The sequence below is a fragment of the Podarcis raffonei genome, chromosome 13 (genome assembly GCF_027172205.1).
Source record: "Podarcis raffonei isolate rPodRaf1 chromosome 13, rPodRaf1.pri, whole genome shotgun sequence".
In the NCBI taxonomy this organism is placed as follows: domain Eukaryota; kingdom Metazoa; phylum Chordata; class Lepidosauria; order Squamata; family Lacertidae; genus Podarcis; species Podarcis raffonei.
In genome coordinates, this window is record NC_070614.1 from 30,861,949 (window position 1) to 30,878,852 (window position 16,904).

The following is a 16,904-nucleotide window of genomic DNA, read 5'->3' on the forward strand; positions in this document are numbered from 1 at the left end:
TATCACAAGCCACCTTCAGACCTCTGTGCTAAATGTGAAAAAATATGGGAGGATATACCAAGCACATATAAATTGGGATCAAAGCTGACCTATATGTGCCCATAACTCTATTCAGTTTTAATAATCCCATGTTTAGGCACAATGATAGCCTGAAATGAGTTATGGTTACCCAGCAGCAAAAACTGATTTAGCACCATAGCAGTCAAGCAAAAAAGCAACTTTTGTATGATGGAAGTGATAACAATATGTATGGAAATACAGGCTTTTATAATGTACTTTCGGGAATTTCCAGGGAATGCTTTGCTGGGTTTGTTGCGTATGGCTTCACTTTATCTCTAGAATAAATATGCTATGATTCTGAAAATAATACCAATAATATCAAATAAAAATAAAGAATGAAACCTGGCAAATAAGAATGAATGCCAAGAATGAAACCTGGCAAATAAGTGCAGGGGTCTTTGGGTTGGCACCCATTACATATATTTTCGAGGAGGAAAAATTAAATGAACTTGCTTTCCAGATTAAAGAATTTCCACTGAATGCAAGCTTGGACCATCAGTCACTATCATCTGTGGATACTAACAGCACAAGGTCACCACAGCGGCCTGCTTAATTACCAACAACTGTGAGAATGCAGGGCTAATGTTTAATTGGAGCTCCTTTGGGAAAACATGCAGGATAGTAATATAATCAGTCATAAATGTTGTTAAAACCCTACTGTAACAGTCATGAGGTGGAAAGAGAACTTGTGTTTCCTTCCCCTCTACAAGCCAAAGCAGGAGCATTGAATCCTGCAGGGTACAGTTTAACAATTCTCATTCCAGCAATGAGTGGTGGATTCAATCCTGCTTGGGTCTCTTTCACTACTGTGTTCCCTGTAAGGGACATACTTCCCACCCAATGCAGAGTCCATTCGCAGATCACTCTGGGTGACCCACCCAAGGGAGATAAGGAGCTATTTTCACAGGACTCTTGTGAAGCTCAGATTCCACTGAACAGGTCTGATTGTGTTCAGTCTTCTGCTGACTCTGGTGTGCAACCCTAGAAATCTCCACAATCACGATACTGCAACAAATATTTCTATGAGAAGAAAGGGCTTGCTATTGAGATTAAGGTCATGTTTGTGAGATCAAGTCAGATATTTTCCACTTGCTGATTGAAGTTCCTGCATGTTCAAACTAAACTTATCCAAATACAAAACACTATTTCTGTATTTCCCAGGAATATAAGCTTCTTGTTTTATGTAACATGTAAACAGCACTAGTTACATACTGTCTTTCCCAGGAACATTTGAGTATAGAGTTTCAAAGGACTCAGCAGTTGGGTTTCTAAAGGCAACTGAGTTGCTGATTAGAGAAGAGGCATGTCTTTGTTAAAAGTAAGCAAAACCACCCTGCACACACAAACACCGACTGATAATTCCTCCTACCAATGGTTTGCCCACATTTCTAATCTATGAGAGGGTGTTTGATATTTTCCAGAATGAGCTAATAAAGTTCTGTATGAAACTTCAGTGTGGTCCCCCTAATACATGTCCATGTGTTTTCCATTTCTAGACCATGGTATTGTACATCTGATGACTTGCTCTTATTCTGATACCAGAATAATTAGGGGGAAATTTGTTCAAATGTGACAAACTAGCTCCCTTCTGCTATTCCATAGTGAAACCCTGTCATTGGAAAAATGGCAATAATTAATTCTGTTGCCTATCAAACTCCCTGTGGAATCTGAATAGGAAAGAATTTGAAACATGTTATTTAGTAAATATACCAATTAGAGTTTAGAGCTACTCCTAGAGATTAACAATATATATTATTCAGGGTTCAGACTTCTTTAAAGACTGAATGAGCATTTATATTTGCCTTTGAAACTATAGATACTCTAATAAGGGAGTTGACAGTGGACATAGTGTGATAGCCCTTGAGTGGGGATTTTTTCTTGTACTCAGGATGCTGATATTTCTGGTGATGCTTCTTGTACTGCCACCTCACACAACATGCAAGGCTCACATTGTGAAATGTCATGTCCATGATCCACACCCTCCACTTCACAAGTATCACAAGTCAGGAGACCTCATCCTTGGTGGCATAGCTTCTCACAGCTACATCATCTCTAATGCCTTAGCCTTCGCTGAAGATCCCCCACAGGTATTGCCCGAAGAGCTGGTGTAAGGACTTCTTCCTTTGTCCCTTTGTTTAGTCAGCCCCAGAACTCAAATCTGGGAGCTGTGCCTTACTGATTTTTTCTTCTGTATCTTCTGTTATTTTCAAAAAAAGAATAGAAACATTAAAACAGGTAATTTCCCAAATGCCCAGCTGTAGAAGGAGAAGCAGTTGAGAAAATTTTGAGGATACATAAATCAGATGAATCCATTGTCTGAATGAATGAGAACAGAGACCTCATCTGCCAGTGTTCCACAATCTTAGGAAAACAGATGAGGATGTTGCATAGATCACCAAATGTATTAAATGAATGGACTTCACATTAGGAAAATAAATCAAATAGTTTTGCCTTTCCTTTGGTCAATTTGATGTTGAGTTTTGTTTTGTTGCAAGGGCAATATGCAAAATGCTAAGTTTAATTCTTGTGATCATAGAACGATAATAACAATGCAATTAATGGTATACTGAATGGGTTAAAACTTCCTGTTCCCCATAACAATAAAATAAGGAAGACTATAATAATGATTAATTGATTTAATTGACATATAAGCCTGAATATTCTAACTGCATATCTATTAATTTTAAAAACCATTGTCTACCTTATTCTGTAAATGAAATTAAATCCTAAATCCTAAATCTTCTTCTTTTTTCTACCTTCATATATTCCTGATAATGGTACTTATTGATCTCATATTCACATCCTCTCCATCCTCTCCCCCTGCACTAGATAATTTATTGTTTTGGTTATTGTCCACTAATACTTCCATGATTAGGTGAAATGCTGATTATTTCTCAGAATGGTTGGCTAACAAAAACAAAACCTTGTTATTTTCCTTTAAGCATCTCTTATGCGAAAAGACTATTGACTTTAAAAATGCATAAGATTACTGTCAGGAATACAACCTATTGTTATACATTAAGTGAATGTTAGAATCACAGGTTTAAAGTTAAATATGCCATTTACATTATACATTTTATTTTTTCAAGTCAAATATTTTTGATGAGCATTCCTTTGGCCAAAATTGAGTATGAGACCTGAAGATGTCAAGCATTATGTTGAATTTTCTTTTGGCCAACACAGGGCTGGTGTTTCAAGATACAAAATTTCAGATTTTGGCCAATAAAATGAGCAGGGTTGGTGGTTTCAAGATAATAATAATAATAATAATAATAATAATAATAATAATAATTATTATTATTATTATTATTATTATTATTATTATTATTATTATTACATTGGTTAAAATGTTGTAATTCTAATTTTACACAATGTAAGATATCTTTCTGATGCAGATTGCAATTCTCATTCTAGCGTGGTGACTAAGAATTACCAGCATGTCCTGGCCTTGGCATTTGCAGTAAAGGAGATCAATGGCAACCCTCAGATGTTACCTAATACCACTTTGGGCTTCCACATCTTTGACAGCTATTTCATTGCAAGGGGGACTTATCATGCCACACTGCTCCTTACGTCCAGCCCAGACAGATTCGTCCCCAACTACAAATGTGACACTCAGAATGATTTGATAGGTGTCATTGGGGGACTTGATCCCCTAACCTCTCTTTATGCAGCAACAGTCTTGGATATCTACAAAATTCCACAGGTATAACAGTCTCTGTGCTGAGCACTATGGGTTTAAGGTGGTTTTCTCTTAATGTTTGTATTGTCAACCATGTTTCACTTTATGGTATAGATGCTAAAATATGTAAACTGGTATCGTGAATAAAGCATAACCTTAAATAAAAAATCCTGAAATTATTAATACAATTAAGAAAAACAAAACAACATACTTTTTCATTCCTCTAGTTTTTTCATCATCTGAGCTTATAGAAAATTGAGGATCAGCTTGAATGCAGCTGGGCAATCACCAAAAGGAGGTTAGATGCATTAACTCAAAGCAGAGAACAATGTGATTTAACAGAGTTGCACCTTTGTTAATCTTCATAGAAGACAATTATTGAGAAATATATGAAATCAGCCCAAATCTTTTGGGCAAGAATGTACAAATGACACCAAGGAAGCAAAGGTCATTCATCTCCTTTATCAATATTCATATATACAGTCCTCAAGCTCCAGCTCTCTCAATTCCATTTGAGAGTGTCCATTCATAACTGAAATAGAACACAAGTCTTAATAAATATTTTACAGTCATTAATTGAAGCATAGGGACCCAACTCCATAAGCCATGACAATTTGTTTACTTATTATTACTTAAAACCGCTTGAATGCAAATGAAACCTCAAAATCAGTTAAGAGAAGAAAAAAAAGAAAGAAAATCACAACCAAACCTTAAAACATATAAAGGTTAGAATACTGCAACAATATAAATTTACCTCAGCTTTCTAAGCAACTGAGTGGGGTAATTTAAAGAAAACTGTTTTTAGCAGCAATTAAAAAGACCACAGTGAAGCCGACTGCTTGATCTAAAACAGGCAGGGAGTTTCAAAGTGAAAGCACTGCCAAACTAACCAATCTTCTTACAAACGCAGAACATATATTATAGCGGTCACATAGGGACATGTGGGATAAGGTAGTTCTCGTAGTTTTGCAGTTTTGTTTATTGTGCTGCTCTACATTTTTAAATCTTGCAGAAAAACTCACTGGATATATCCATTAAAGCATTCCTATTCATTCTGTTCCTTTTCTGCACCCTCCTCCCTTTAGCTCACATATGGTCTTGCTCCCATCATGCATGATAAAACTCCAGGCCTCTCCTTCTACCAAATGGTCCCCCAGGAAGCCCTTCAGTATGAGGGGATTCTCTCCTTACTTCTGCATTTCAAGTGGATATGGATTGGGCTCTTTACGATGGAACTTGAGAATGGAGAACAATTTGTGCAAACAGTGGTTCCAATGTTTTCCTCTAGTGGTATCTGTTTTGCCTTCATAGAAAGAATCCCCAAAGTATCTTTCATCACTGAACTAAAAGACATGATACAGGAGTGTGTGAAAATACGTGATAAAATAATGGGTAGCAAAGCCAATGTGATGGTTCTCTATGGAGAATCTTACTCAATGATATTTCTTAGATGGTTTCCATATTTATCAGAAGAAGAAGAGATAGGAGAGGATGCAAGAGGTAAAGTTTGGATAATGACAGCCCAGATGGAGCTGACTTCTGCAGTTTTTCAAAAGACTTGGGATACACAAATAATCCATGGGGCTCTGCTTTTCACAATTCATTCTAATGCTCTACCAGAATTTCACAAATTTCTTGAACACATAAGTCCCTCCACCACAGATGGTGATTTTTTCATCAAGGACTTCTGGCAACAAGCCTTTGCTTGTGTCTTCCCTAGTACAGTCACAGATGTTATGGATCAGGAGATTTGCACTGGAGAGGAGAACCTGGAAATGCTTCCTACACCTTTTTTTGAAATGAGCATGACGGGCCATAGCTACTGTATATACAATGCTGTTTATGCCATGGCCCACGCTCTCCATGTCATGTTCTCATCCAGAATCAATTCAAGATTACTGGAAGACAATATGAAGCTGACATCTCAGGTTTATCAGCTTTGGCAGGTAATGTGGCCAGATTTCCCTTGAGACCGTGCGCCATTAATTGGTGTTAAAATAGTGCAGTAAACAATCTCTGTAATGGTTCTGGTCCTTGTGAGATGCAGTTAACATTGTCTTTATTTGTAAGACTGACATAAACCTCTCTTTTCTCTCTTTTCAAAATCTAGTTCCACCATTTCCTCAGGGGTGTGTCATTTAATAATAGTGTGGGAGACAAAGTTTCCTTCAACCAGAAGGGGGAGTTGGAAGCTGGGCTTGATATTATTAATTGGATTGCTTTGCAAAACCAATCCTTTCACAAAGTTAAAGTTGGGAGAATGGATCCCCAGACATCTTCGGGGAAAATGTTCACCATCCATGAGGATGCTATAACATGGCACAAGTGGTTTAATCAGGTACAATCAAATTGTCGGTATTTTGAGTCCTGATTGTAACACAGTTTCACTGGACAATGATGTGCTTGGATGTTATAAAGAATTCACGGGTTGATTAAAGAAATTAAATGTGAAGTTCCGAAACAGGGGATGTGCTTTAGATTTTATTGAGAAGTTGTTGGAGGAACAAAAAATATGCATCCTTTATATTGAAAATATGTAAAATAATTATCATTGCTTGAGGTCAGAACGTAGTCTTGGGGCTCTGGAGAAGCAGCATTTGCTGTCCGCCAAGGCCACAGCATGATCCCAGGGAAAAAGGCCAATGAGGTGCCTGTAGGAAGGTGGGCTTGCAACCCTGTAAAATAGAATCACACCCGGAGTCCCACTTCTTGGATTGCCACCAGATTCACCACCCACCCACCCAGGAAGGGTTGTTATTGTCTGTCTGACCACATCGGGGCCGATGGGCCATAGTTGGGTTGGTGAGGTTTACCTTAACTGTGGCGATTCACTCCAGCAGAGATTGTTTCATGGGCTGGATTGTGCGCGTCCTTGAGCGCGCACCCATGATTTTCACCGTTTGCGTCTGCGCAGACGAGGTTTCCAAAGCTGTGGAAGAGAGTCCCCAAGCTGCACTGCACCGGTTTAGCACAGTGATTGGGGATTCACTGATTGGGTGGCTTGGTTCAGGGGAGGCTCGTGGGCTGGTTAAACGACCCCTGTGGGCCATAGCATCATTTCCAATGGCAGTCCTGGCAGGATCCTAACACCTGGTGCATGTCAGTGGGTAACCTCTGATTAGGACTGATCCTACCTTGCATATAAACCAATAGGTGGATTCCTTAATACTAGGTACATACCCAATCACTTCGCCAAAACCTATTTACGTCTGTAATCAGTAATGTTTTGGCCTATTTCAACCCAATAACCATCTTATGTCTGGTTTTCCCCTCACTGGGCTTCAGGCATCATGCACCTCGTAATGCAAACACACACTGATTTCAGTGAGGCTGCTCAGATTACTACAACAATGAATATCACCCAAAATAGTTAAAATTCAAATTTCATCCATAGGACTAAACTATATGTCCCCTATAAGTATTGGATACATGCAATAAGTATATGTCCCCTATAAGTATTGGATACATGCAATAATTCCTGACAGCTATTTGAAGTCTTTGCAGTAAGAGGGAGGGTGGTGAACAAACCAGTTAGCTTTACCTCATAGTTGTCTTCTACCCTCTGAAGGGGAAAACTTTATTTCCCACTTGCTTCTATCAAAACAAGAAATAATACTCTGTAACACATTGATTCCAGCCGCCCCACTATATTGGGTAGTCTCAGTGACAAAGCGAGGTTACAGTCCACGCCATTAGAAATGCATGTTTCTTAAAAAAACAAAAAAGAAAAAACAAAACAAAACTGTTCTTCCTAAAATTGTTTGAAAATTGGGGTTGAGACTATTAACGAGAGTTAAATCATTCATATGGAACAAAATGTCCATGAGCACTCTCTTTGATTGTGGGATTGGCAAGATTATAAGGCAGCATTAGATTATTGTTCCAGGTGCTAGATGCAGGCTTTCTCCTGGAACGCAGCCACCATTAATGACCACCCTTCTGTTTCTGATAGCAGCTTTGAACATTCAACACCCACTCTCTCCGTCTTCTCCAAACTGCCTAATTTGAGAAAATGGCAACAGGTTACCTGCTCAAAATGTGTGCATTCTATTTTTCCCCCCATAATTTTTTTATTGGTTTTTACAATATTAACGACAAACAAAAACACAAAACGAACAAACATAACAAACATAATTCATAACCTAATTGAAAATAATAGTTATTAACTTTGTAGAGCGACTTCCTCGTTTCCCCTTAGTTGAATTTCATTGCATATCCTTATAACGGTTTCCCAAATCCCAATTTTTATACACTTTAAATTAAACATTAACATCTTTAACTCTTCTCCTTATAGTATTAAACATATTACTTTATCAGTTAACATAGATACAATCCTAAACCCATTAAATATCTGGAAGCTATTTCCAGTTAGTTTAGCTTAACAAATTTAGCTAAATAATCATTAAATTTCTTCCATTCTTCGTGGTATTCCTCCTCCTTCTGGTCGCGGACTCTTCTGGTTAGGTCGGCTAGCTCCGAAAAATCCAACACCTTCATCTGCCATTCTTCTACTGTTGGTAGTTCTTGAGTTTTCCACTTTTTAGCTAACAAAATACGAGCAGCAGTTGTGGCATACAAAAATAATTTAACATCTTTCTTGGGCAATTCCAGACCTGTTATTCCAAGAAGAAAGGCCTCTGGTTTCTTTATAAATGTATATTTCAACATTTTTTTCAATTCATTATAAATCTTTTCCCAGAAGTCTTTCACCCTGGGACAGGTCCACCACATATGAAAAAATGTTCCTTCCTTTTTTTACATTTCCAACATATATTATAACAATTATGATATATCTTTGCTAATTTTACAGGAGTCAAATACCATCTATACATCATCTTCATTATATTTTTCTTTAACAACGTACATGCGGTGAACTTGACCCCTTTCTTCCACAATCTTTTCCAGTCTTCAAACATTATATTATGTCCTAAATCTCTTGCCCAATCTATCATCACAGATTTAACTTGTTCATCTTTTGTATGCCACTCCAGCAAAAGCTTGTACATTTTAGATAAATTTTTACCTTCAGTATCCAACAACTCCGTCTCCAACTTAGATTTTTCCAAGGCAAAACCGTTTTCTTATCCAATTTATACAATTCATTAATCTGGTGATAATGTAGCCAATTTAGCTTATCTTTAATTTGCTCAAATGGTTTTAATTTATAACCTTCCTCTTCCTCTATTAATAAATCATAATATCTCAACCATTTGGTATTCATATTTAATTTTTTTCTGGGCCTTTGCCTCCATTGGTGAAAGCCATCTGGGTGTCTTTCTTTCTAAAAGGTCTTTGTATTTTATCCAAACATTATACAACGATTTCCTAATTATATGATTTTAAACGCTTTATGGGCTTTTACCTTATCATACCACAAATATGCATGCCAACCAAACACATTATCAAATCCCTCCAAATCTAATAAGTCTGTATCTTCTAATTTCATCCATTCTTTAATCCAACAAAGTACAGCAGCTTCAAAATAGAATCCCCCTCTTTCTTTAGAATCCGTAAGTAATTTATATTTAATTCTGGGTTTCCTCCCCTGCCAGATAAATCTAGAAAGAGCTTTTTGCCATTCTTTAAAACATTTCACATTATCTATAATTGGGAAGGCTTGAAACAGAAAAAGCATCTTTGGCAGCACATTCATCTTAATCACAGAAATCCGGCCCATTAATGACAATTTTAAGTTAGACCATACCTCTAAATCTCTTTTAATTTCATTCCATATTTTCTCATAGTTATCCTTATATAGATTCGAATTTTTCCCAGACAGGTTCACCCCCAAATATTTAACTTTTTTCACAAAATCTAGGCCCGTTTTTTCTTGTGGTAGTTTCCTTTCTTCATTATCCAGATTTTTCTCTATTACTTTGGTCTTGCTCTTGTTTAATTTAAATCCTGCTACCTGACCAAACTCATGTATTAGCTCCAGTGCTTTAACTGTACTGGAATCTGGATCTTGTAATGTCAAAACTAAATCATCAGCAAAGGCTTTTAATTTGTATTGTTTCGAACCTACTGTAATACCTTTAACTTGTTCATCTTTTCTAATCATACTTAGCAAGACCTCCAGAATCGAGATAAACAGCAGAGGGGACAATGGGCACCCTTGCCTGGTTCCCTTCTCAATTCTAATTTCCTCTGGAACCACATTATTTACAATAATTTTAGCTTTTTGTTCTTGATAGATCACTTTAATACCATTTAGAAAATCATGACCTATCCCCATACTCTCTAAGTTATGTAACATAAAACTCCAAGAAACATTGTCAAAGGCTTTCTCAGCATCGATAAACATTAACATTGCTTTACAACTCTTTTTTGCTTCTAACTTTTCCAAAATATCCACAACATTTCTAATATTGTCTTTCATATGTCTTCCAGGCAGAAATCCTGCCTGATCTTTATGAATATACTCAGATAAAACCTTCTTTAGCCTATTAGCCAGTATATTTGCAAAAAATTTATAATACACATATGATACAGATTGGTCTGTAGTTTTTAACGTTGGATCTATCCAGACCCTGTTTAGGAATCAGAGTAATGTAAGCTTGTTTCCAGGTTTCAGGTGCTTTGCCCCCCCCCCCCCGTAAAATTGAATTAGATATTTCTACCAGAGGTTGCATAAGCCAATCTTTCAATGTCTTATAATATTTCGCTGATAGTTTTCCCCAGCGGACTCCTTAAAGATGAACTTACGCTCAGCCAAAAGCCTTATTGAGCAAAGATTAGCGGACATTGAAAATCAACACAACCTCGCCAGGGGTGGGGGTGTCTGCTCCCCCAGGTATCACGGAATAACCCCACCACTTGGCCTTCCATCATACATGTCATCTCTTTCATCAGTACCACACCGACTTGCATTTATTCGTGCAAGGTTCAATGTCTTTCCATCAAACCTGCTGAACCACAGATTTTCCAAGGGTTTGGTGTCTCCGCTATGCGTGTGTGACGGGGAAACTGTTGAATCTCTTTCACATATAATGTTCAACTGTCCCCTACATAGCATAGCCAGGGCTAAATTCCTGGGTCCTGCTTTACTGCGCTTGGTTGGCAGGCCTGTTGAGTCACACGCCGCACTGCTTTTGCAGGATACAGATCCTTCTGTAACTCTGCAGGTGGTGAGATTTCTGAATGCGGTTATCTCACACTCAAAAACCACCAAAAAAACAACAACAACATCAAAACTAATTGGACTGTTATGATGAGAGTGCATGTCGGAGTTCGTCTTCAGTTTTCCTTTTCTGTGATCTGCCCCTTGGAGCTCTCCCGGCCCCAAGCTGTCACTTGGCTCTGCTCAATGACCCACCCTTGCATCGTGGTGTTCACCTTCTGTTGTCGGATATATCTGTTTTTATGTCTCTGTGTTTTTATGTTTGTACATATTTTATGGGCTAATAGCCGTAAATAAATAAATAAATAAATAAATAAATAAATAAATTCGCTGATAGACCATCAGGTCCTGGTGTCTTGCCAAGTTGCATTGAATTTATTGCGTATTCCACTTCCTGACTTGTAATTAAGCCTTTTAGTAGATTCTTTTTATCCTTTGGAATCTGTTGCAGTCCATTGTTCTTTATAAATTGCTCGATTTTCCCTAAATCTTCTTTTTCTTTTTTATACAGTTGTTTATAATATTTATAAAAACATTTTCTGATGTCTGCAGGGTTCTCTACCGATTTTCCTTCTGTAACAATGTTTGTAATAGTACTTTGTTTTTGTCTCTTCTTTAGTTGCCAGGCTAGTAATTTCCCACATTTATTTGCAGATTCAAAATTTCTTTGTCTCATCCTTCTTATCTTCCATTCAGTTTCTTGCTTAACTATGAATATTGAACCTGTAAGACTTCAGTTTCTTTTTGGATCTGCAAATTCTTTGGGTTTCCTCTAAGCTTCTTCTCTTTATCTTTCAGTTGTTCCATAATTTTGTCTTTAGTCTCATTCTGTGACTTTCTCCTAATTGTGTTTTGTTGTATCAGAAACCCTCTCATTACCGCTTTGCTGGCCTCCCAAATCACCCTTATTTCCGTTCCTTGATTAAAAATGTGTGCATTCTAGACAAGGTGCACCTGCATCAACACTTTTATATTGTGACCAAAAGTTCAGTTAAAATTAAGGTAACAATTTAAGGTTGACCCCCCACAAGTTCTCGAGGATTCCAAGCTCTATATTCTCTTTTTTCATTCATGGATTAGGCAAGGCCTATTTCTGTATGCAGTAAGAAGTGCATTCCTGGTTCAAGCAAGAAAATGAAGGAAGGGAAGCCGTTTTGTTGCTACGACTGCATCCCCTGTCCAGAAGGGAAAATTTCAGACCAGAAGGGTAAGCAGTAATGCATATAGAAAGAGGAAGATTGCATGAAATTCAGAGAAACAAGGCTAAAAATGCATAAGGATGTGTGTATACACTAGGACTGCATTCAGATAACACTTTATTCCATTTTCCAAACATTGTTAGCTAATAATTTCAATTTTTTTATGTGGCCTTTTAAAAGATGTAACAGTAGATGCTAGAATTTAGAGGGAGGTTTCTTTACCACTTCCATGTCATTAGCATTCAGTACTAAATGCATTTGCAATTTTGTTAACCTCTAAAATTGTACAGCCATACCTCTGCTTACGTATCCTTCCGCTTACATAAACTTCGGGATATGTAAGCGGCAAACCTGGAAGTATATTTCTGGGTTTTTGCTGAGTGTGTACGCATAGAAGCAGTCCCTCCATTTGCAGAAACCTCTGTATCTGACCGGAGCTCCAGAATGTCCGCAACCAGAGGTACCACTGTATTTGTGTTGTAACTTAATGTGATGAAATTGCAGGGATTATTTAAGGGATGCAGGTATAAGGGACACTGGTGGTGCTGTGATATAAATCACTGAGCCTAGGGCTTGCTGATCGGAAGGTTGGCGGTTCGAATCCACACGACAGGATGAGCTCCCATTGCTTGGTCTCAGCTCCTGCCAACCTATCAGTTCGAAAGCACATCATAGTACAAGTAGATAAATAGGTACCGCTCTGGCGGGAAGGTAAATGCACTGGCAGAGGAAGAGGAGTGCGGGGGGAGCGCACCGCCCCTGGCAGCACGATCCTGATGGGGTGCCATCACTGCTGCCCTCCCGCCCATGCTGGGTACCACGCCCCCAGGATGCGTGCCAACCCCACCCCTGCCTACTCTCTGCCCCCCCCCCCGGTGCTGAAGCATGAAGCTCCACCACTGGGTAAATGGCGTTTCCGTGCACTGCTCTGGTTTCACCAGAAGCAGCTTAGTCATGCTGGCCACATGACCCGGAAAAACTGCCTGTGGACAAATGACGGCTCCCTCGGCCACTAAAGCGAGATGTGCACCGCAACCCCAGAGTCGTTCGCGAATGGACTTAACTGTCAGGGGTCCTTTGCCTTTATAACAAGATATACTTCCTTCCAGCCATATGTTGTATTTCAATTGCTTTTGTCAGCTAATTTGAATTGCATGTGTATAAGAGCCTTGGTAGAAGCACTGAAATACAGATTACTAGTGCAATAAGCAAACATGCATAGCAGGGCTCTGTGGTATCATTTCTGTTTGCTTGGTTTTCAAGTTAAACAAAATGGCTGCTTAAGGCCTTAAAGTTGGGAAGAATTTGAAACTTTCCACTTTAGAAAGATTCAGCCTTAATTACTGTAGTCACACTACATTTTACAGGATGAATAACTTATTCTTCTCCAATTTAAATTGTAAAATTGGCTGCTCTTGAGATTAACGGCATGTTTGTGAGATTAAGCCAAATATTTTCCTTTTCAGATATGATTGACTGTGCTACATGTTCAGACCAAACTTACCCAAATAAAAACCATAATTTCTGTATTCCCAAGGAAATAAGCTTTTTGTCTTTTGAAGAACCTGTGGGGCTCAGTTTAGCCTTTTCTGCTCTTTCCGGTTCTTTGGTCACCATTCTAGTCCTCTTCACATTTATGAAGAACCACAACACTCCCATTGTCAAAGCCAACAACCGGCAGCTCACCTACACACTCCTCCTCTCCCTCCTGCTCTGCTTCCTTTCTGCACTGCTATTCATTGGACAGCCTCAGATGGTGACCTGTCTCCTCCGACAAACTGCTTTTGGCATCGTCTTCTCAGTGGCTGTTTCTTGTGTGCTGGCAAAAACCCTCACTGTGGTTCTGGCTTTCATGGCCACCAAGCCAGGATCCAGAATGAGGAAATGGGTGGGAAAGAGGCTGGCCAATTCCATTGTACTTTCTTGCTCCCTTATACAAGGAGGCATTTGCATTGTGTGGCTGGTAATCTCTCCCCCGTTGCCAGAGGCTGATGTACACTCAATGGCTGAAGAAATAATACTTGGATGTAACGAGGGGACTGTGATTATGTTTTATTGTGTCCTTGGCTATATTGGCTTCCTGGCCATTGCCAGCTTCACTTTGGCCTTCCTTGCCAGGAAGTTACCCGACACATTCAATGAAGCCAAGTTTATCACTTTTAGCATGTTAGTGTTTTGCAGTGTGTGGTTATCCTTTGTTCCAACCTACTTGAGCACTAAGGGGAAATACATGGTAGCTGTGGAGATCTTTTCTATCTTAGCCTCCAGTGCTGGATTGTTGGTCTGCATCTTTTCACCCAAATGCTACATTATTTTGTTGAAGCCTGAATTGAACAAAAGGGAACAGCTAATACGAAGAACTAACTGAAGAATTAAATATTTGTTTCTATAGTTTATTGAACCAGGGTTATGCTAATTATAAACTGCCTCTTCATTTTATATTAATTTAGTGTTGATTTTTCTTCTACATTGGATGCTACTAAAACATCAGCTCTCTCTAATCAACATAATAAAATTGTTGAGCTCCCCCCTTACAAAAACGCCAATAAAACAAGTTTGTATCATTGACTTGACAAAGTGTCTCCTTTCAGAAACTCCTCCCCAGATATCAATTCCACCTTTGAAATCCCAATAACGTCTGGGAAAATCTGGTCTTAAGGCAGCCCTAATTTATATATATATTTGATTTCATATTTGTTTCTCAATCTGGGAAAGTTTGTGAAGGATAGATTTATGAAATTTATTAACATTTGTTTTAAACCACTTTCAAAGAGCGCATTTTCATATCAATGTAAGACCAAACAAACAAAAAATATTGATGGAAACATACTTTTAATAACATCAAAATGCATCAAAACATTTTATGTCTGAGTGTAACCTTGAGAAATTAGTGGGGGGGGGCAATTTGGCTAAACGGACTGTATGTTATGGCAAACTGCATATATTATGTCAGTGTTAGACATTCTAGTTCAACTGAAAATGAGGAACAGTAGAATGTAGAACAGAGAAGAGGAGGAGGAGGAGGAGGAGGAGGAGGAGGAGGAGGAGGAGGAGGAGGAGTTTGGACTTGATATCCCACCTTTCACTTCCCTTAAGGAGTCCCAAAGTGGCTAACAATCTCCTTTCCCTTCCTCACCCACAACAAACACTGTGAAGTGAGTGAGGCTGAGAGACTTCAGAGAAGTGTGACTAGCCCAAGGTCACCCAACAGCTGCATGTGGAGGAGCGGGGAAGCGAACCCGGTTCCCCAGATTACAAATCTACCACTCTTAACCACTACACCATGCTGGCTCTGAATAGAAGGAGCAGTTAAAGAAAAAAAATGATGATACCTTTAATTCCAATTCTGATCAAAGTCTTTTGCATCTATTCTGCCTCCATATAGCCCTGGCATTTGGGGTGTGGGTGTGGGAAGGAGATTTGGCAGCCACATGGCTTGGAATCCCTGACATAAATTATGACGTCCATTTATAGACCCAAGCAATTGCCTATGCAGAAACGCAATAGAAATTAATACTAAATCTTTCTAAAATTAAAAGATTGGGATGAATTGGTAAATTGTCCCTTCAAAGAAAACAATACCTCACTTATTAGAAGTAAGGATCACTGGTCTATTGCCACTTCTATTGGGGTTCCCTTATATGCTGCCTCTGGTTCCACAGTGGTGGCCATGCACGGACAATAAGGTTCTTTATAGATGAGTTTCCACAGGGCTTCTTTGACATCTTTGTTTCTCAGACTATAGATCATGGGGTTGAACATGGGTGTGATGACAGTGTACAACAAAGAGAAGAGTTTATTGAGAATGGGTGACTGTTTTGCTGATGGGGCTGCATAAACAGTACCTAAAGTGACATAGAACAGTGTCACCACAATGAGGTGAGAGGAACATGTGGAGAAAGCTTTCTGCTTCCCTTTGGCAGATGGAATTCTCAAAACAGTCGAAATAATTTTGGCATATGAAGCCAAAGTGAGAAGAAAGGGGACCATTGTCACCATGGATGCTAAAATGAATGTGGTCATCTCTGCTATATGAGGGTCAGCACAGGAGAGCTTTATAATAGGGCTTAAATCACAGAAGAAATGGTCAATTTCATTGGAGGCACAGAACGGCAATCGGAAAGTTAGCACGATAGTCACTATGGGAGTCAGGAATCCACTTATCCAGGAACCAGCTGCCATCTGAAAGCAGACTTTGATGTTCATGATGGTTGTGTAGCGAAGTGGATTGCAGATGGCTAAGTACCGATCATAAGACATCACTGCTAAGAGATAGCATTCAACGACTGCCATGGAGCCAAAGAAATAAAACTGGGTAATGCAACCAGAGAAGGAGATGGCTTCACGTACTTTAAGAAGAGTCTTCAGCATCTTTGGGACAACTGAGGTTGTATACCATATCTCCAGGAAAGAGAAATTTAACAGGAAGAAATACATGGGTGTGTGAAGGCCTCGGCTGAGTGATACAGTAATCAATATGAGGATGTTGCCAGAGACTGTAATCAGGTAGATAACCAAGAATGTCACAAATAGAAGGATTTGTAGACCATGAAGATTCCCGAATCCCAAGAGAATAAATTCTGTTATGGTTGTTTGATTGTTTTCTAGTAAAATGAGCATCTGAATGCAACAAAAAAATTATAACAAAGAGAAGAGAAACAATAACAACTACAACAACAGTAAAATGGTTACAGTTATATGGAATAAAATAAAAGTACAATTCAGACCACAGAAAGTATTTCTAGCTGCTTCTTTCAGAATATCCTATGTACTATGTTACTAAATAGAGAAGAAACAATAATTAGTAGCCTGTGTTGTTGTCCAGAGTTGTGGAATCACTGTC

At 38.7% G+C, this 16,904-nt stretch overlaps 2 protein-coding genes across 2 annotated transcripts; one reads left to right on the plus strand and one right to left on the minus strand.

Moving 5' to 3' along the window:
• Positions 1-1,949: 1,949 nt before the first annotated feature.
• Positions 1,950-14,429, plus strand: LOC128398658 (vomeronasal type-2 receptor 26-like). The gene is made up of 6 exons (XM_053359908.1): positions 1,950-2,167; positions 3,475-3,766; positions 4,828-5,688; positions 5,853-6,080; positions 11,943-12,069; positions 13,528-14,429. Exons 1-6 carry the CDS (start codon positions 1,950-1,952, stop codon positions 14,427-14,429), a joined length of 2,628 nt encoding a protein of 875 aa, XP_053215883.1.
• A 1,235-nt stretch (positions 14,430-15,664) lies between these two features.
• On the minus strand, positions 15,665-16,681 carry LOC128398659 (olfactory receptor 10A2-like). The gene has a single exon (XM_053359909.1). The coding sequence runs from the start codon at positions 16,679-16,681 to the stop codon at positions 15,665-15,667; it is 1,017 nt and encodes a 338-aa protein (XP_053215884.1).
• Between the last annotated feature and the right edge of the window lie 223 nt (positions 16,682-16,904).